At 38.2% G+C, this 20,923-nt stretch overlaps 1 protein-coding gene across 4 annotated transcripts in view; it reads right to left on the bottom strand.

The window, feature by feature from the left end:
* pard3bb (par-3 family cell polarity regulator beta b) overlaps nt 1–19,908 on the bottom strand; it is a 236,063-nt gene extending 216,155 nt beyond the window's left edge. For all 4 annotated transcript variants that reach the window (XM_034134298.1, XM_034134299.1, XM_034134297.1 and 1 more), the window contains exons 1-2: nt 18,823–19,908; nt 7,545–7,646 (exon numbers count right to left, since the gene is read on the bottom strand). In XM_034134298.1, the coding sequence (XP_033990189.1) occupies nt 7,545–7,646; nt 18,823–18,942 (222 nt within the window). In that variant the 5' untranslated portion in view covers nt 18,943–19,908. The remainder of the gene's footprint in view (nt 1–7,544; nt 7,647–18,822) is intronic.
* Between the last annotated feature and the right edge of the window lie 1,015 nt (nt 19,909–20,923).

Genomic DNA, 20,923 nt, shown 5'->3' on the forward strand with positions numbered 1-20,923 from the left:
TCCTTGTTTTACAATATAAAGTGTATCTGATGCTTTTTGGGGGGCTTGGCGTGTGAACTGGATATTTACCCGATGGTCACTGGTACAAGTCCTTGAATGGAACCAAAAAAGAAATAATATGTATATATAGCTAATGGCTCCAGGGCACCAAACCCCTTCACTCATACACCTCTCCTTTAATGCGTGTGTTTGTACATGAATCTAAAAACAAAATCTCCCCCAGAAGATTAAAAGGTATTGCACACAATTAGTAAATAAACAATCATTTGAAATATATACATCTCAAAAAAGAAGATAAAACACAACCAAAATAGTTATAATATAAAAGTTGAGCGTTAATATAAAAATATGTCCATCGCTATCTGACAAATAAAACACTATTATGGGGCATATTAAATTAGATATAAATGTAAAATGTACAATGTGAACTTATAAGTCCAATTAACAAAAATGAAGCCATGGATGCCAGTCTGTCCCAGCCCTGCTCATCCTCCGGCTACAAACCTCCCTCCCAGCCACATGCGATAGCAACATGGGCCAAGAAAGTAAAAAGGAAATCAGACAGAAAGGAATGTAAAGAAGGACAGAAAATTAGATCATTATTTAAATATGAATGAAGCTGGGAGTTCAACTGTTGGCCTGATTGTCTTCTCCAGAAAATGGTTTTGGCTGACTGGAAAACTAACACAAGAACCCGTGGGTGCAAATACACAGACACACACACACAGACACACTACCCGCTGAGTTGGCTCGAGTCCACCAACTGACCATCTAAACGTCTCCAAGTCTGACTGTTAGGGTTGTTTCAGCTCATCGGCCTGCCAGACAGTATAATCCCCAGACATGCTTCAAGTTTGATCAATTCAAAGTGCATTTTAACAGGATTAACAAGGCCATTTACAAACAGTTTCAGAAAAGTACTCAATGCGGCATTGTAGACCTTACTGAACAACATTTATCTGAGGAGGTGAACACTGGAGAGCCAAAGGAACAGTTGTTATCTCACAAACGCTTCTTTCCTCTGATGTTCATGCCAGGTTTCTGGGCTTATAAACTCTGTGACAAAGTTATAATGGTACAGATCAGGGGAACGATACAAGAACCTTTCAAAGACACAGAGTACCGTGCAGTGTCAGCAATACAAAAAAGTTGAAAAACATATCTGATTTGCTTTCCTCGCCTTATACTGATTCTCCTGTGGATCCTTCACCATAAATCTTGATATTAGAGGAAAGGAAAAATGTAAAAAATGCCTTGCAGAAAGTAAAGGTGTTCATGAATAGAAACATTTAGCTAGTATCTGAACCAACAAGAAGTCCTGGTAAAGGCCATTAGTATCTGAATACAATAAAACCAAACCATTTGCCATGTAATGTTCATGTGCGTGACTAGTTAATAGTCAAAATAATGATTGGCACAATTACCCATGATTAAAGTTCTGCTCACGCTGAGCCTACCTACCTTGAGGCTAGCTGGTGCCCAAATAGTCTTTCCATTGAAATAGGTCAAACACGAGAATGTATTAGGGTATCAACGATTATAAAAGTCTTTCAATGGTATTAGAACATAATGATATGATCATATTGTGTTATCTTATATAAACATTTTGTCAGTTATAATTAGACACTGACAATATTAACACTATGCAATTGTGTACACATTTGCCATATTGTGGTGTGACACAATGCCTAAAAGACATTTAAATTAATATTATGATTAATTTTAGCCTCATTAACCAGCCTTACTGGGTGCATGTGTGTTTAAGCTATGCGTATGTGTTAAATTGTTAAAAAGACAAAGTGCGACTGAAGCAATTTGGTAGAGTGTGATGTCCGATTGTAGGTTTTGAATTAGCCTAATTTATATAGATCAATAATATTAGGCTTACTATGTGTGTAAGGTAAACACACAAATGCACTCCCACCATAATAGAATGCATTGTTTGTAACAGTGACATGTAAATGTATGCTTGCTGTGATCACCAGTGCTCTTGTTTGAAGAATATTTGTGTTTAACCCTGATGTTTGCAAAGGAATGCATGCCAAGTGTGTTTTTGGTCTGTGTTTGCATGAGTGCATTTGATCAACAGCATGTGTTATTATTAATGTCCAGAGCATACATCAATATCAAACAAGGCAACAGTGCCCCCCCCCCTGCTATCCATTACCAGCTAACCTTTTAAACAAACCCTATTCTCTGTACGGCTGTTTCTGCAATACCTTCAAGATTGGAAAAATACATTAGGAATTACACTTCCAGCTACATGGAAACTGCTGATGGGAATCCAGACTTCCTGCTTACATTTCATTTTCCTAGGCATAAAGCTGGGAGTGGGCCTGATAAACAACATGCAAGGGAGACATTAGGGGAATGGAGAAGAAAAAGTGGGCTTGTGCGGCGGTCTAAAAAGGTACATTTGCACAGGAAACACATTAGAAAAATAGTTAAATAGTTTTCCATATATTTCCACCTGCTAAATCTATTTTCTTTGAGGTGGTAGGGGATAATGCAAAGGGTCTAGCTACTGAACAATGTTTCTTTCTCATGTTTTAACATGTGTTATGATGTGAAAACTCATCTCTTTCGACTCCACTTCGAGCGATAGAATTACTAACAAAGCCCTTACATACTAATAAAGGACTGGCTTATCTAAAGCCTGTTGAGTAGCACTTGAAATGTTTTGGCTCTATGAAACCTGATGTACTTATATGATTCTGTTTTCTTCAAGTTTGTATCTTCCTGGTCGAATGCACTTATTGTACAATGTAATGTGTTATGAATGTATTTATTTGCCTTCCTCTGTAGCTCTGTCTATAAATGTAGATATTACTTGAAAGATGAACTGAACAACCCTCAAACTAATTGTCAAAGTGAAGTTGTCTCGTTTACCAATTTGCCTAGAAAAAGACTCAGCACCTAAATGTAGCATTGATAGACCTATGCTAATCCTCCCCTTTACCGCTATTATTTCCTCTACGCCAGCGGTTTTCAAAGTGTGAGGCGCGCCTCCCCGGGGAGGGCGCCAGAGAGCTTCAGGGGAGGCGCAGCGTGAGAAAAAAATAACGAGAAACATTGAAATCTAGCTTGTGTGGTGGAACATTATGGGACATAATTCACCGTGGTATACGTGTGTTGCATTACAGACCTTTTAGAGAGCAACATGGATCGATTTTTTGTGAAGTTGCCTAAAGTAAGAAAGGAGACGGCGTCTGGCAGAAAACGTGTGTCACTTTTGGCTGTCTGTGGAGACCGAGTTCCCCCACCTCGCCAAAAAGGCTGTAAAAGTGCTCATTCCCTTCACCTCCACCTGTGTGAGTGCGGGTTTTCCACATTGACTTTGATCAAAAGCAAGTACCGGTCAAGGCTGCAGCCAGAGGATGATCTGCGTTTATTCCTGTCTACGCATCATCCGTCTGTGCGCATCAAAGACGCAGACTCATTCCACTAAAGTAGGGGTGAGTGTAATAAGGAGGCAAAGTTGACGTTCAGTGTGTTGCCGGGAGCATATAAGGATTTATCCACGATGTTGAACATGTTAAAAATGTTTAAAATAAATGTTTAAAACATAAAGATAAAAAGGTTTTAAAAAGTTATTGTTTAATATTTTTAGGAGGTGACGCTACTCAGCCAATCAAATCGGTGCAGTCAGTGAGTCAGCACGATAGATTCAAACCATGATTCAAACACACAGAGACGAGACAAGAAGAGAGAAACAGTCGGGAGTCATTTCAAATGGCGTGCTCAAAAAGAGAAAGAAAACAGAGCATTTAATGACATGTTCTCTTACTGGACCTGTTTGAAATGCAATTTAATACCTCTGCATTAGAGCAACAACAACAATAATAATAATAATAATAATAATAATAGCAATAATAATTGGGAGGGGGGGCGCGGCTGTTCTTATGTTCTTTGAGGGGAGGCTCACCTTCCCACACTTTGAAAACCCCTGCTCTACGCTAAGCTATGCTATGCTTAGCTAAGCTACACCACGCTAAGCTAAACATGTCCCACATCACATCATATAATAGATCAAAATCCAAAATAGACAGATTCGTAAACATACCATAGATTTATAAACCTACAAATACCATACCACCTTAAACATTCATAAATGTGAGCCCTCCTTCAAATGCAGCACTCGGGTGTATTTCAGCAATGGATTTTTTTAAACGGTATTTCTGACCTCTGTCTTCAGCAGACCTCGAAACTCTTCTGTGTTTTCTTTGTGGTCTAAACCTAAAGCCAGTCAGTGAGAGTCTGGGCTACAGTAGAACACTCATCTGGGATTAGGAGCCGTTTATTCATCTCAGCTCAGTAATACTATGAGAGCCTCGCTTCAGAATCCAATGAATATTTCACACTTTCATTTCATATGCAATCTCTGCTGCTCAGAAGTGTGTATTGCTGGGTATCATTCTGCACGGTTTACCCCCCCCTCTCTGTGTGTGTGTGTGTGTGTGTATGTGTATGTGTATGTGTATGTGTGTGTGTGTGTGTGTGTGTGTGTGTGTGTGTGTGTGTGTGTGTGTGTGTGTGTGTGTGTTTTGGGGAATTAGAGTGAGGCACTTTTTTTTATCCGCCTATTGAACATTTTATGTTATAGTATCCATGTGTTTTTATACTTGGTGTTGTTGCTGCAAAGGTATGCTTTGTGCAGTTTTAATGCATTCAATGGATATTACCATTCAACTGGTTAAAGCATAACTATATTTTTGGAGTGAATATGAAACCAGCTGTTACCACTTATCCTACTATTCAAATGAACCAGTGCTTATCATTTTTAGCTAGGTTAAACTTTGCCTCTTTTGACATCAACTCATTAACTCAGTTTTCTTCAATCTGATCTGAGTTTTTAACAGTGAAGCTCTGTTCATAGGTGAATGAGAACACTATGGTGAGCTGTGAATCAGTGTCTCCATAACAGACTATTTGAAGACATTTGAAGACATCGAAAGCCGCGGAAACAATCATCTGATAACTAGCAACCCTCTCGCAACAATACAAGGTCAGAATCAGCACTGACTGTAAGGCTGTGTTGACGGTGATGCGTTTACTTGCTGACGTACATCCTGAAGCGCATCTGAACAATAAAATGTGCACCTTCATTTACATTTAATTGTGATTTGCATTTGACTCCTATTATAAAACCTCTGGTTTTATAGAAATATGTGAAATAAAAAGTAAACTCAAAATAACAAGACATTAAGTGACATCAGAAATCGTTACGTTACAAGATGCTCATTTTTCTCTCAGCACGATTTGCAGTGCAAAGTTAATTCCACGTCATTCAATTATAGACTTGCGATATTAAAAATGATATGAACATCTTACAAGGACTGACCAAGTTAGATTACCGTTGTGACTACGTAAATGTGTTCAGGGTTCTTGGTTAGAGCTGAGATTAAGGTAAAGAGGGTACATTAACAAAAGGGGCTATAAATATCTTAATCTGGCACACGTTAGATAAACTTTACACATGTTTGGACCGTTTCATCTCCATGGTAACAAACCACTGCCTTTGTGTCAACTGTTGCCCAGCTGCTCTTTAAAACCTTTTAAAAAGTACATTTGGGCTGTGTCCAAAAGATTCCCTTGTTCCAACAGGAGTTGCTTCGGACCATATGTTGCATGTCTCCCCTCTGTCTCCTCCTTTCAACACTGTCACTTAAATAAAGGCACTGGTTAACCCAAATATTATTTAATATTATATTAGAGCTGAGTAATTGTCTGCCTTTATTCATTTAGCTGTGCCGTAAACAGCAAAAATTCAGCCATGATGGATTGGAGGCGGGACTTAAGAAAATCACAAGTGCGCATGCTCTTTGTTCTTGAGTGTCAGGCCAGTTTGGCTTATGCGCCAATAAGAAACTTTTTTATGAATGAACAGGGCCTCGCCTCAAACGCTGTATCGAGTTATTCGTGTACCTCCATGATTGGTATCTATAAAACAGAGCATTGTAGTGGGGGATTGATAGCAGAAGTAGTGTACGTGCTACGGGAGGTACTTCTTTGTTGAATTTGGCATAGGGAGAGTGAAAACTATCCAACGGCAGGATGGGTGAATGCTGCTCTCTGAAGCTCTACAACACCATGGCAACAGGCTCTCATAATAGTAATCCCTGAGGTCAGTTGCTGGTCTCCTGACTCTGTTATTGCTCCTGTCATGGAGTCGTGTGGCCCCTGGGCTGGGGCTTAGCGTGTCATCATGTAACTCTCCGGCTCACTTTGAGACATTAGGGCTCATGAGGGAAACTCATCCAGCAGAGAGAACATCATAAGCTAGAAATATTTTTAAAAACGTCATGTGGGACAATATAATCGTCAGGGCAAAAACGCTGTTTATAACACAATATAATAAACACTTTTCATTCAGCTGGAAACTAAATTAACTTGGTAACAAGATCTAAAAGCGAGATATTAACTATGTGCCCTTTTTAGAGAAGGAGAGATCACTTTAGTCCTTTAGGTTCTTACAGCCCTGAGAGAAATTGCCAACCTATGCAACTTTGTTCTTAATTAGTTCAGAGAATCTCCAACAAATCCTGCAGAATTTATACATCCTTAAAGGCATACAGTATGAGCCGAGCACGGGGTAATGTGCATAACATTTTCTAGCCAGTAGGTTGCTCAGATTTTTTAGGCAGTGACCTAAATGAAAAATTCAGTTCACCATAGGACACAGGCTCATTAAAACATGTTGATACTGTTTTAATGTGCTGAGAGGGTTCCAGATTCCTTTCAGGTCCTTAACCATGGTTTAAAAAAAACCTTAATCTAAGCCATTTATCACATTCTAATAATGCCTGAGTCCATATGACAGAGTGAAAAGACCTTTCCAAAGGGGGAAAATGAAAAATGACACATTCCTCAGGGGGAAAATAAGGAAACGGGGATGTATGGATTGAGTTTGCAAAGTCTCCAAAAAGTGAATTGCTAATGACACAGCCTAACGCTGAAGGCAAAGTAAAACCTTTTCCCTTTGAATTTTGCTTGTGAGGCAATATTCTATCCAAGGGAGTGGCTTACACGACACTGCAGCTCAACACTGTGAACACACACTCTCACACACACAGAAATCCAAGTCCATACACTTTGCTATGTGACCAATTAATAGCTTTAAATCAAAAGGATCAATGCATTATATGAGAGGTATCAAAAGGATCAATAGGGATAAAGATGGTTTATTAGAGCTGTCAGACACCTGTTTATTTTCTTTGTGGACTGGCAAGCTTTATATTTGTTGAGTAACATGCATGTGTGTGTACTCTGCTTACTGTTGGTCACTCAGGAATCAAGCTGTTTTGATGTGAGGCTATTTAACCTCACATGAGTTAGTCAGACTTCACAGGTTTGAATTGAGAAGATGAATGTTACATGTCTGTTTGTGGTCAGCTTAAAGTGACAAAACCACTGTCATAATGTCAGTTTTTATATTATAGTGAAGTGAAATCAAGTAAAGCTATCTCACTGATCTCTTTCAAATCTTTGTCAGACTTAAACCAGGAGCAATGCCACACCATGGCTTTTTCTCCAGCAGTTCTTACCTTGTCCTTGTCTTCTACCAGATCACTGAGTATGTCATCGGGGTCCAGGATCCCCCCATCACAGTATTCAACATGGTGAGTCCTGACCAGGAAATCTCCTTCCTGTAACACAGGTTCAACAAACATCATTCAACAAGATAATGTCCAAATAAACCTGAAATCTGCTGAACTCTTTACCCATTGTATGTATATGTATACATATGTGCCTGACTGCCTTTTATAAATAGTAGCTGCAGGAGTCAGTCACACCTCCATCAAGGCTGATTCAATGAAGCCTCAAAAGGGTAATGTCCCTTGGAATGAAAAAGACGAGCTTTACCCAAACATGTTCAGCTATGTAGATTTGATTCACTTAAATGGGATATGCATTTGGCAAAAAGGTTTTTCTTTAAATGGCTTTGAGGTTTCAAAAAAAAAAACGATTCTAAAAATCCATGTTTAAGCATTTTCAAGACTTTCAAATATTCATTCAAGACATTTTAATTCCGATAAAGTTTCTTTTTTTTAATGATCAGCTGATTTCAACTAAAGTAAAAAAATCTCAGTACCGAAAATAATGCTTGTCTGTGTAACAAAACATTCAGAAAAATAGGAGGGATTCATCGATTTGACATAATTGTTCGCATTCATAATTGAAAAACATATACAAATGATCATGGTGTGAATTTTTAAGAACATGCGTGCCAAACAAATGTTTTGTTTAGTGTGAAGAATACTATTGGTAGGCCAGGATATCTCTTCAGTTTCACAATACTTCATTCAAAATGGTATTTTAACACATTTATCCTTTAATTGTGCTTCCTGTGATTTGAGTATTGCACATGTCCATGTAATGATTTTGATAGAATTCTGAATAATTGTGCCACCCTTGATGAAACCAATGCTCAGGGCTAAAGGCCTCCCCTGCTGGTCCCTAACTCTTCCACTCTGCTCCTCATTACAGTTTACGTATACCTTTCTCTTGACAACTCTCACATTCCCGCCCTCTTCTTTGTTTCTTTCGTCCTTACATCTTCCACATCTTTCCCTAGGTGCTGTGTACAGATTACTCGGGCCCGGCCTTTCTCTCTCCCTCCTCCCTCGCTCCGCTGTGTTGGGTCTGTGATTAATGACACGCACACTGCACCGGACAGCTGACTACATAGAGCTGCTTGTTGAACAACATATTGAGACAACGCACACCAACGCGCACGCAAACACGTAGAAAAACCACAAACAGCCTCAGGAAAGGTATGACTCAAAATGTTGCAGGGTGCCGCTCCATTAAATCACTCTTTCAGGGTCAGGCACTGTCGATGCTTTTCAAGAACTCCATCAGGGAGAGGGGGAGATAGAGAAGGGCGCGCCAAGTCCGAGAATATCACTGCAAGTCTCAATGTCCATACATGTTCCTACACTAACTCTGCATCAAAACCCTTTATAGTTAATGATTTACTTCCTCTTTAAATAGAATGTTATGGTGTAATATCGTTTTTTTGTACATTTATAAGACAGAGAGCAATGACTTCCTAAATGTTGTGTTATAAAAAATAAAAAATGTAAAATAGAAAAAACTGTACCTTGTTGCATTGCAATACCGTAAAAAATAATGTCACCACATGTTGACCTTAAGTCTACATGTTGCTCTTTGGCACCTGGTAACATGGGTAACATAGAAGTACAACAGGCATGGTTGTGATTGTTCATTAAGGAAAGCTGTTTATCCCAAGTTATAGCCTGGAACCATTTTTCTTATTATTACGTCACATATTAACAGACGTTTAAACAGCTTTTCCACCATGAGTGTTGCACAAGACTCTGACAATGTGGCTGTTTATCCTGTTAAATTGCATCTCTTCCTCCCTCCCTCTCTAGCTGGAATTCATTGTATGACTCCATTGTAACACTGACTTGGCTGACACACAGGCCAGATGTATTTCGGGAGAAGGAGAGATTTTCAAAAATGGTGTTTACATTGTTTTATTTTCCTCATTTGCAGTGTTTATCTTCCTTGAGCACTATCAATCAGGGTTTTGGGGCATATTAACTCTGGGACAACACATGTGAATATTTTGTATGATTGCTAAGGTCATGTAAATTATTTTGTATCTTTTTCTGCCTACAGCTTTGTACATAACATCTCATATACGTTTGTTTTTATTACTGGTTGGGCTTCAGAATGAGTCCCAATAGATGTTGTCTATGGTTTAATGGTAAGTCCTCGAAGCATCATTAGCACCCAAAGTGACTCACTTCACGAAGAACTTTGCTAACTATGCCTCGACAAGAGTGTCCTTAATAAATAACAAGACTAAAGAGAAGAATAAAAAAGTAGCATTTTCATTGGCTTGCTTCCTGGCAGATATTTCTTCCCAGGTAGTATTCTATTTAGTGAACTCACAAGCAAAATAAATGTATTTAATGTCAACAAAGCCCAGTCTAGTCATTACATCCACATCAAAGGACCGAGGTGCCCTGCAGGCGCGCAGTGCTTTTCTCACAGCAGACGATATATTACGCTTTTCATTTCAGTTAATATTGCGCCTTAGAGGTACATGGACCCAAAATCAGCACTTCATCAAATCACAACAAACCAATTGACACACTGTAAACATGGAGCTTTCAGGGACCGTGGGGATCAAGGGCCTCAGGGCAGTTTGCCTGCTTATGGTGGTTAGGAAACTAGCACTAGTTGAAGATAATGCTTTAGTTTTGATGTAGTAAATCTCCAACTTGTTTTACTTATTTTTCTTTTCTTATTTGTTTGCAATGATTTTGTGTCAGTGCTATTGATTGACATAATTGTATTGTTTATAACTAATAACTGTTTTAGCAAAAAAACGAAATAGATTGCTAGTCATGTGATGTCATACAATCACAAATGAGAAGTCACTTGCTTCTCTCAATTTCAGGTCAATATAGGCCATTTTTAGCAATAATGCTAACTACATTTAAGTGAAGAAATTGTGTCAAAATGATATGGTGTATTTTATATATCTATCTATTTTATATTTATATATCTTCAGACATCATTAAAGAAGGCTTTTTCTTAGCATTAAAAACAAATCCTTTTGAGATGTTTGTTAAGATTATTTATATTAAATGTAAATACAATGTTAGTTGTAAACCACAATGTAAACCACAATTAAATATTGAGCAGTTGGTTTTCTTTCTTTCTCTTTTTGTTATCATGATATGCCTGTGACTTACTATAAGTATTTACAATTTAAAAAGCCTAAAACCATGGTCATAATAAATGAACCAATTCATTAATTAATTATGATTAGAATTTGAATGATGTTTTGAACACCTATCTATTCATTTAATTTGTTAGCGGCAGATACAACCTACAGGGTGCCTCATTTGGTTTATTAAAAAAAATCAAACTGCTGCTGAAGTAAGTCAAGAGAAGAAATATGTTTTATGTTTTAGAAATACAACGTTTTGGCAAACTTACATTCAACAGCCTCCTTTTTCCTGAGACCTTCTGTTGTTTTTAGGTCAACACTCCCCTTTAATCCTTTACTAAAGGAAGCAAGTCATACAGCCAAGATGACAGGAGATGGGGAGGTAGAGAGATAAGAGCACAGTGATCTAATCTGATATTCAGGCAGAGTGCACGTATAATGTCTCACATTTATTCTGTGAACTGCAGAAACCCTGTGCCTTCAAGTGTGGCAGCTTAAAAGCCGAGAGGGACACTTAGCTACTGTAAGACTCGAGATAAGAGATGTAAACACGCTGATATTATCTGTAAATCAGGGGGATTAGCACTTAATACACTGCTTTGCCTGATACTAGTACAGATAATCTTGGGCCATTTTAGGGAATTTTACTCTCTGGACGTGATCAAGGACTGATTATTGGGTGGTACATTCCCACCAGAGTTAACATATTATTCAGTGTTGTCAGGTGTGTGCTTAACCCCCACCTCTCCCCCTTGTTCTTTATCTGTGAACAGTAAGCCTTTCTAGTCCGTTAGTTGACACAAGAGTTTGGTATGCATACTGCTGTCCAAACTGGAGGCAGTAAGGAGAAGTGGAATTAGAAACACTGCAAAACGGGTAACTTTAGTCGAATTCTTGAGCCTATATTTTCTTCACAAAATGTGAAAAGCATCTGTATGGAGCTAAATCTGGGCCAATATTTTATTTTTTATATAATATATATTTTTAAACTGAATGTTTAAGTTATGATCTTGAACTCTCAAAAAATACAATATTGTATTAAACTAGAAATATGTTCTTTTAGGGTTAAATAATTATTTGGATTCAGTTCTGTAATTATTTTTAAAATATATATTTATTGTTTAATATTCAATTGATGCCTTATTTTATTCCAGGTGTAGATTTTATATTTTCTGCACAGATTTTTAACAGAAAAAACAAAAAAATAAGGCCTCAAATATCAAAATATATATGGTTCATAAATAGAAATACAGAAATTAATTTAAATTAAATTAGAACGTAAAAAAACCTTTCAAACTATAGTTTTTATTTTGAATATATTAAGAAAGAAAAACATTTGTTTAATTGCTTTTTTCAAATGATCAAAACTTTTGGCACCAATCTAGCTCTAATGGGTCGAGATGGGGCTTTTTACCTCAAATGTAATGGAAATGAAAATAAATGTCCTATAATAAGATCCAGAACTGAAAAAATGAGGCGACTGAAATTGTTGCAAAATGGTCAAGCATGGCAGCTTTTTGAGTATTTTGAAGTATTATAGCTACAAAATATTATTTAGTAGAGGCAGTGAGTTCTGATGTAGCACCTACCTCGGCAGAAAAAAACACTTTCGGAGTGAAATTGTCTTTCAACCCATCTTTTGACCCCGCGTAAACAAAGCTTGTCTTCTGTAAAAAGCAAAGCAAGGGAATTGCTGGTGGAAATGCCATGGTAACCATTAGTAACCATGTTAACATTTCAGCATTCCACATTAAAGCTGTGCACAAGGAGTTTCTCTCAAACGTAGACTACGGTAGGTTTATCATGACATTTCTTTAACTCCCTATCAGAATTCAGAAATGTGAACTAGTTAACTTTACATTTCTGTCTGTTGAACAGCCATCTTTTAATCATAAATATTGCATGTAAAATCAACCAACCCGGATAATCTGCATTTATTCATTCTATGTATTAATGATCTATCAATTGCAAGCTTGACAGGCTAATTTGGAAAAGCATGTGTGTCCTTACACACTACCTCATTTGGAGAAGAAAACTGAATAGATTAGAGTAGAGCAGAATAGTTGTCATGTTGGATGAACACATTCCTGCAGTTTGTCTGAGACAGTGGCACGCGTCTCCTCCCTGCCCCTTCCTCTCTCTCAGATATAATTGCCTGAGCTCTGGCATCGGTCCAGGATGTTTTACGATTTTATCAGCATGTTTTTGCCACGCCTCATCAGCATTCCTGCCCTGGCTAATGAAACTACAGCACACACCCACATAGGCAGGAACCCTTTCATATACATCCTTCTTACAGTCTATAGACACAAGAAGCAAACACATGCGTACAATCAGCATACGCTAAAAGATTGAGCAAATTGTGTAAAATATAAATACAATCTAACAATATACATGTATTGCAAATAGATTTAACAAAGGTTACTCATGTTGATGTGATCCAGTTTGATGTTATATAGAATACAGCTGGATTGAACCTGAGACAACATAAATCCATAAGCATGCTGCACGCTTTTGTTTGGCCCAAGGTAATTAGGAAGTCTGTCAACAAGCTAATAACTTCCTGACAACTCCCCCTGAAAAACCACCTCTGCTCCCCCCCCTCCCTGTTCCCCGGCCACACTTCCTCTTCGCCCTGCTGTGCCAGCTATCTTCCTTTTTACATTCATCATCTCGGATTTCTTCAACGGTTTATTAATTTCCTCTCTACAAGGACCTTGTGTTTTATTTTTTCATGTTCTATCTTCTTTAAAACCTTCTTTCGTTCTCCTTTTCCCCGCCACAATTTCAGCTTAGCCTCCATGTTCATCCATCAAGGGTGATAGCTCTATATTATAGCTGTCAGCCAGCTGTTTTTGCTTTGCGGTATTATAACAAATAATCACAGATCACGGTGCCCCAAGTACTCTGAGGATTGAGAAGTAAATTAACCAAATAATGACACACTTGCGGAGTGACTACTGACTGATGAGGGAGGACACTTCCCACTTTAGCAGAACACCTCAGACCTTTAGCCTGACATGCTAATCACAGGGGTGTAACATACAGTGTGAGTGGACGCATTGAAGCCAAATATAAAGATGAAAATCAGTAGATTATTATTGGCCATATGCATTTCTTTCATTAAGCTTTTTCCATAGTGCTCTGCTGGGTTGTATTCCTTTGGTTTTCATTCATGTTCTCTAGTGTGATCCACTTCTTCAGCGTAGCATGAATAAATATGTTTATGTTCAAAGTAGATAAACGAAAACTGAACGTTTTATACAGAATTTAATAAAGCGAAGCCTTAGAGAGCCCTATTGTGCTTTTTAGGGGTTTTCCCTTCCCTCTAGTGTGATATATATGTTTGTATGCATGTAAATGGCCTGCAAAGGCTCAAATCAAACCAATAATACAATTAAGCACTTTTTGAACATTAAAGGTGGGGTATGTAATTTTGGAGGAACCAGCTCGAGTGCGCTAGAATTTGAAAATACACAACCGGAAAAAATCTGCCTCTTCCTTCAGACTTCCTTACAGAGCCCCTCCTCCAACACACACAAACGTGCACATGACCAATGAGGGCACGAGATCGTTTCTGTTTCTGAAATAAATTACATACCCCACCTTTAAAGAATGTAAAACCTAACCCTAACCCAAATTACAAATATGAACCTGAATGAGTATAAAAGGACCCATTTGAATCCTCCTTTTGTTCCTGGTAACACAAAGGGCAGATACATTCTTATTATTGGGCTGCAATCAATGTGAATCTAAAAACAAAAGAATTAAAACTCCTCACTGAAGCTCAACTTAAGACTAAACCTCAAGAACTCCCTCACTGAAACGTAGCTTTAACAACTATTCAAAGTGTTAGCTCTTCTTAAGCATCGCTGTGGGAACTCCAAACAAAGCAGCCGATAAATAGGACTGCCAGTGTCAGTTAGATCAGTGGTTCCCAAACGGTGTGCCGCGGCACACTGGTGTGCCGTGAGGCAAGTCCGGGTGTGCCGTGGGATTTTGTGACAACCATACGTTATTATTGCAATATACAACTACACAAAAATAATTATTTTTTAATTTACTATATCAGTACTTTGTATGCACTCATTTCATAATACAGAGGCAAACTCTATACCTAAAAACAATTCTTTCAAAAAAAATCCTCACAGAACCCCATATTTCGCTGTTAACGCAGTTGCAGGTGGGAATTATAAGACCGTGACACATCGAAGGCTGAAGGACAACATTAAAACAGAGAAACACGCAAGAGGGAAAATGGAGCGCTTTCTTGTGCGGAGCAAACCACCAACCATCAGTGCAGACTGCCGACAACCCACCACCGAAAGAAAAGAGGAAAAAAACTGTCAGCAGACAGTATCATGAAAGTTACCTGTCTTATGGCATTGCAGGCGAGCGGCAGATTTTCCCTACAAATAGACGAATCTACTGACATAAGTGGGGCTGCCCAACTTCTGGCAAACGTCAGATATGTTGATGCTGACTCTATCAAAGAGACGTTTTTCTTTTGCAAAGAAATGGAAAGCCATACTACGGGAGAAGAAATATTCAGGGTAACTAATAACTATTTAAAAGAGAAATACATAAATCTGACCTGAAATAGTGCGTCAGTCTTTGCACAGATGCGCGGCAAGCATGACGGGGAGAGTGAAAGGATTTATTGCTAAGGTGAGAGCACAAAACCCACATATCGTGACAAACCACTGCATTTTGCATAGAGAGGCATTAGTTGCCAAAACCATGCCCCCGGAGTTGACTGAGGTGCTGAATCAGGCTGTGCAGATGGTGAATTACATCAAATCAAGGCCCCTGAAATCTCGCCTCTTCTCCCAGCTGTGCGCCGAGATGGGAGCTGACCACCAAAGCCTGATCCTCCACAATTTTTTATTTTGTGACCTGTCTGGTTTAAATGAGTGTGCTGCTTTGATGAAGCCTAATTTGATAAAGTTTCAAATTAATTTCTGAAATATTTCGTTAATAAATATTTCATGAGTAATATAGTTGTCTTTGTCACATTGTATTTGGCATTAGTAAATAATTATGCACATTTACAGATATTTTACATGATATGAGTGATAACACGTGTTATAAGGGCTATTTTGCACAATAGGTGTGCCTTGAGATTTTTACTTGTCCTTTGGTGTGCCTTGGGCACAAAAAGTTTGGGAACCACTGAGTTAGATACAGTGGATGCGCGCAGGGACACATAAGATTAAAATAATGTTTTGAATACAAGCAGCATACTTTCTGGGCAGGATGAAGCAGATAGGGATGAGGGGGAGAGGTAGAGAGTCAGAGAGAAATGTGCCTTTGTGAACATTTAAAAACATGATTTGCCTAGCACTGGGGGGTTGGGGATTAGGGAGTGGACAGCTCTACACACACACATCCCTGCTTTCTAATCCTGGAACACATTAACAGCCATAATTACACGGCTACAACAGATTAGGGTTACAGGGAAATGACGGAATGATGGGAAGAGACTGAGGAAAAAAACAGAAACAAACACATAAGAGAAGAAGAGACGAGAGGGAGCAATTAAGGTGATACGTAAATCTATTCCAGAAACAAAGGAGGAGAAAGAAGTTGATGAGGAGGCAAAAGCAGGTGTGAAAAATCAAATAGAATACCTAAAATATCAAACAACTTATTAGTAAAAAGGAGAAAGAAGGACTAGCTATCAAAAAGAGGGTAGAAAGAGGGCGGAAGGACAAGTCAAAACAGAAGTTACAAAGGGGAATGTCAACAGTCAGAGGAGGGGAGACTGAAGTGCTGACAGAGGTGTGGGAGAGAGGAAGAAAACAGAGGAAGAAGATAAGGAAGAAGAGCCAAAACACACACAGCGTGCATGTGTTTAACAAGGCTTTTCAATCACACAAACAGGAAGCAAGGCATTTAAACACCCTGAGAGCTAATCGATAGAGCAGGGAGGTGCATCATTACACAAACCGCTGCTGCAGGAGAACACACCTGGAGCACTCACTTCGCTCTCAGTGAACATCGATAACCTCAAATGTTGCTGCGCTAGTGTGAGAGTTAGAATGTAAACTGCACGGTAACATGGCGGGCATTACATTTTATTGATCTGACACTTTTATTATGCCAAGCATTAACGTTTTATTTTTGAAGTAAGACTACAATTTAAAATAACTTTTTGCTAAGAAATCATTATATATCTTCTGGTTTTTGTTTGGAATTGTGTATTCATTAAAACATTTACATTTTCAGAGCAGACAATGATCAAATGTGCCACCGACCAATGCCATTAACCCCGTTTGCACACTACCAGGAGCCTGGAACTAGCTCACCTTTATGGAATGCAGTTGTTTTTCAATGTTATCAGTACCACTTGTGCTTTTCCTACAACATAGCAAAATGTCCGCCTTGATAAAGCAGGCCCTCAGATGTCAATCAACAGCTTCTTATGGAAACACCCACACTTAGAGCTTACATACATTACCGTTACATGATATATACTATACGTTAGTTTGAAGTCTGTACAATACTTTCTGCAAGTCGGGACTTCTCTGCAGAACACAAACATTTGAATCAGAATGGTATTTTTAAAAAAAGAAATCAACAAATGTTGCACATACTGTACTGCTATTTGGATACTGCACTAGTCTATTGCAATTTTGAAACAATTACAATTATTTACGCAGCCCTAATTTAAACTATTAATCTATACTTCTAGGAGGAACAGAGCCATCTCATAAAGCAGAACAGGAGGTGAATAAGGAAGTGTTTAAAGAGGAAGAAGGGATCAAATGAAAGGGAAGCGAGAGTTCTGGCTATGTAGAAAGTGAAGAGGTGATGTACTTGTGAGCATAAAATGATGATAAATTATATAGAGGGGTTAAAAACAAGGAGTTTGGAGGGCTGATATATGGGTAGATCAAAGCAGATTAAAAGGCAAAAGTGTGGAGAGCAAAAAAAAGAAGAGGTTGAAAAGAAAAGAGTTCTCTGAAGGCTGTGTCTGTCTAGCAAAAACACAAACACAGCTTCTCCCCTTCAATCCCAACCGAGGCCATCTATATATATGACTGGTGTGCTCTTTGAATAATGGAGCCAATATGGAGAGAGTCACTGAGAAGATTTGGTCGTCTGATGGAGGTCATGAGGTTTCTGCCCCAGGAGCAGCGCGGGGAATCAACAGCAGTCATAAAGGAACCACAAGAGAGTCTCATTTACATGTTACACTGGAGAAGTGGAAACGACTCATGCCTGCTCCTGTCTGGACCATCACAATTCACATCAGATATGCTTTTAATCTTTTATACAGCAATTATGGAGAACTGGACCTCCATGGCTTTGTCTAATTTCCCAAGACTTTGAGGTGTGATAATCATATGACCCTTTTTATGATATAAAAATGACAGAGCATTCGATTATTCTTTTATGACTTGGGGGAAAACCTCAGATATTATGAAAGCGCTGTTTCATAAAAAGTAATCTCGCCTTTTTTATCAGTCTTTCAGGAGTTCATAAAAATTGTACTATTTTTTTAGGAAAGTATTTCTAACAATGAATAATGTAGCCAAATGGTGGCTCGAAGGTCAAATAGACTTAAAACCACATTTGTTCATGCTTCTATTCGTGTTCTTGGAAATTACCTATTTTGTTTCAATGAAAATGAAACTGATTGCCAAAACTCTACATTAAATAAATAAAAAACTGCCTTGTAAGGTGTAGCAAAAGGTAAGTACATGTTGAGATGTAACTGCCGATGTTTCAGTAGAACGTTAGTTATAAAGCAAAGTACTATTTGACTCGCAATAACTGTACACTTTTTGGTACTAATTATCTAGTAGCAAAAAAATCTCAAGTAATACCCACTACTTGCTGGATACATCTTTTATTTTCTAATGTAGGCATTTACTCAAATAAAAATATATTTTAGAATATAGCAATTTTCAATCATCCAATATGCATATCCCTCGAAATCTTTTTTTACTGATGTTGGTGCATTATCCAAATCATTTTTTGTTTGAAATGATAATAAATACTGTTGCCTTTGGAGCAGCTATAACAATATAAACATGTATATGTCACAACATAGGCCAAGTGTTATACTGATAGGTTAATTATTTTTTAAATTATTTAAATGGTACCTGTTCAAGGAGTTTTCTGTATCTCTGCGTGGCTTGCTGGATGAGGTCCCTCACAGTCCACCCCTCCTTGCAGGGCACCACCACACCTGTCTGCCCAAATGTCACAGTCACCTTCATCATAGCACTCTCCTCTTCATCCAAGATGCAGACCCTCGGGATGTGGGTGATGAATAAAGGTGATAACTATGCAGGAAGGCTCCAAACCGCAGTATGTCCTTCAGAAAGTCTTAATAAAGTGGCAGGGATGGTTGAAGAACGTCTCAAAGTGGTCCAGAGTCAGTAAAGCTATTTTCTAATAACAGTCTGTCCATGACATTTCCACTGACTTCCACAACTCAATGTAGTAATAATGACATGCGTAGGTACATCCGGGCTTTTACATTACTTTCTCATGCTGTAGTCATTTGAGTTATCATCTATTTACATGTCCTCAAGTGGTACTACCATTGGTCCATGTATTAACTTTCAGTTTCCAGAAAAGTTAAAACAATACAGCAGTGTTTTCATGTTGGAGATAAACGAGAAAAGTTCTCAGAGTTTTACCTCACGTTAACTTCACTTCACAGAGGCTAGCAGTCTACCAGCTAGCTCTACTTTGCTAAAAAAAAATGATTAGCTTGATAGTGTAACCTGGTCCGGGCTAAGATAACAAGCCAAGGATGAAAGCGGTTCAGTTTGCCTCAAGCATTAACTATCCTCACGACGCTTTGCCAATACATTAGTCATTGTGTTACTAGGTGTTTTGGCGTAAATACAAACGTTTATCTTATCCTATTAACTTTTATATCAGCGAGTCGAGTCCTGCGCTAGCTAATGTTAGCCACCTTAGCTGAACTTTGGAGGGAGGGATGCAGTCGCTCGGGCATCACTCCAGAAGTTTTTTCACTCGCTACTTTCCTTCTTCCATGCGGTGAGTGGCATTCACTTCATCACCGACACACAAAGTACGGCAACGAACCCGTTATTTTCACTTACGATGACAAGTCGTAGGAGAAGTTAAAGAGTAACACAGACTATGGAACTGTGTGTTGGAAAAGTTTGGAGATTCCTTCACTGCCGTCCGCTCCTGGCCAGTTCCTGACCAGCTTCTCCACCGCTTGTTGCTGTCACTTTCTTAAAGGGGAAGTACTCCAGTTATTGCGAGGATAAAAGTTCAGAGAGGTATACACAATTGATGTAGTATACACATTCTCAGCAAAAGTTACAGCAAGTTATGGTGTGCAGGAAAACAAAAGTGCAGTCAATTCAATTCAAAATAGCTTTCAGTATGACCATAATGACATACAGTAGGTATTGTCAAAGCTCTGTACAGTTGCAACATCTATTCAGAAACGTACTGCTATGTTCATAAACAACCTGAACAGAAACAAGAACAACATGTTTCCTTTAAAATGAACTAAAGGAATTAAAGGAACAAATATATAATAATAATAATTGCTGAGTCAATTTATATAATACATTAATAAGAAAATAATAATAATAAAAAAAGACTGCGATGTGAGACCTGGTGGGCAGAAAATCAACTAGACTAGCGATTGAAGAGTGATTGAAGTTTCTCTTTGTTATTTTGTTTAACTGTAAATAATCAGAATCAAAAATCCTTTATTACTCCCAAATAACAATGTACATTTCCAATTACAATACATTTCTACAGCAAAAGTGGCATAAAAGCAAAAGTGGCTTAGCAGGTAAAAAAAAAAAGGCATCATGCAATAATACAGAATAAGCTAATATATTAATATATAGAAGAAAATCACACATTAGTTATACTATAATGAAATTAAAGACACATAAGTATGTAAGTACACATATATGGCTAAAAATGATGAGCAGCAACTTCAGAACTTAGTGACATGTAATGTAAGGTGTTGAGACATTATTAAAACAAAATCTTTTTGGGACATTCATTACAATGTAGGTCTTTCACATAAAGGTGATTATAGCACATATTTAGGAAAAGTGTCTATATTGCACATGGAGGTTTTATTGCACAATATCTCAACATTCTGTGTTGTGTTACCAGGGGCTGTGGTGGTTACAGTCTAACCACTGCAGGAAGGAGGACCTGCGGTATATCTCCGTGAGACAAGCAGGTATCTGT

The sequence above is a fragment of the Trematomus bernacchii genome, unplaced genomic scaffold, assembly GCF_902827165.1.
Source record: "Trematomus bernacchii unplaced genomic scaffold, fTreBer1.1, whole genome shotgun sequence".
NCBI classification, from domain to species: domain Eukaryota; kingdom Metazoa; phylum Chordata; class Actinopteri; order Perciformes; family Nototheniidae; genus Trematomus; species Trematomus bernacchii.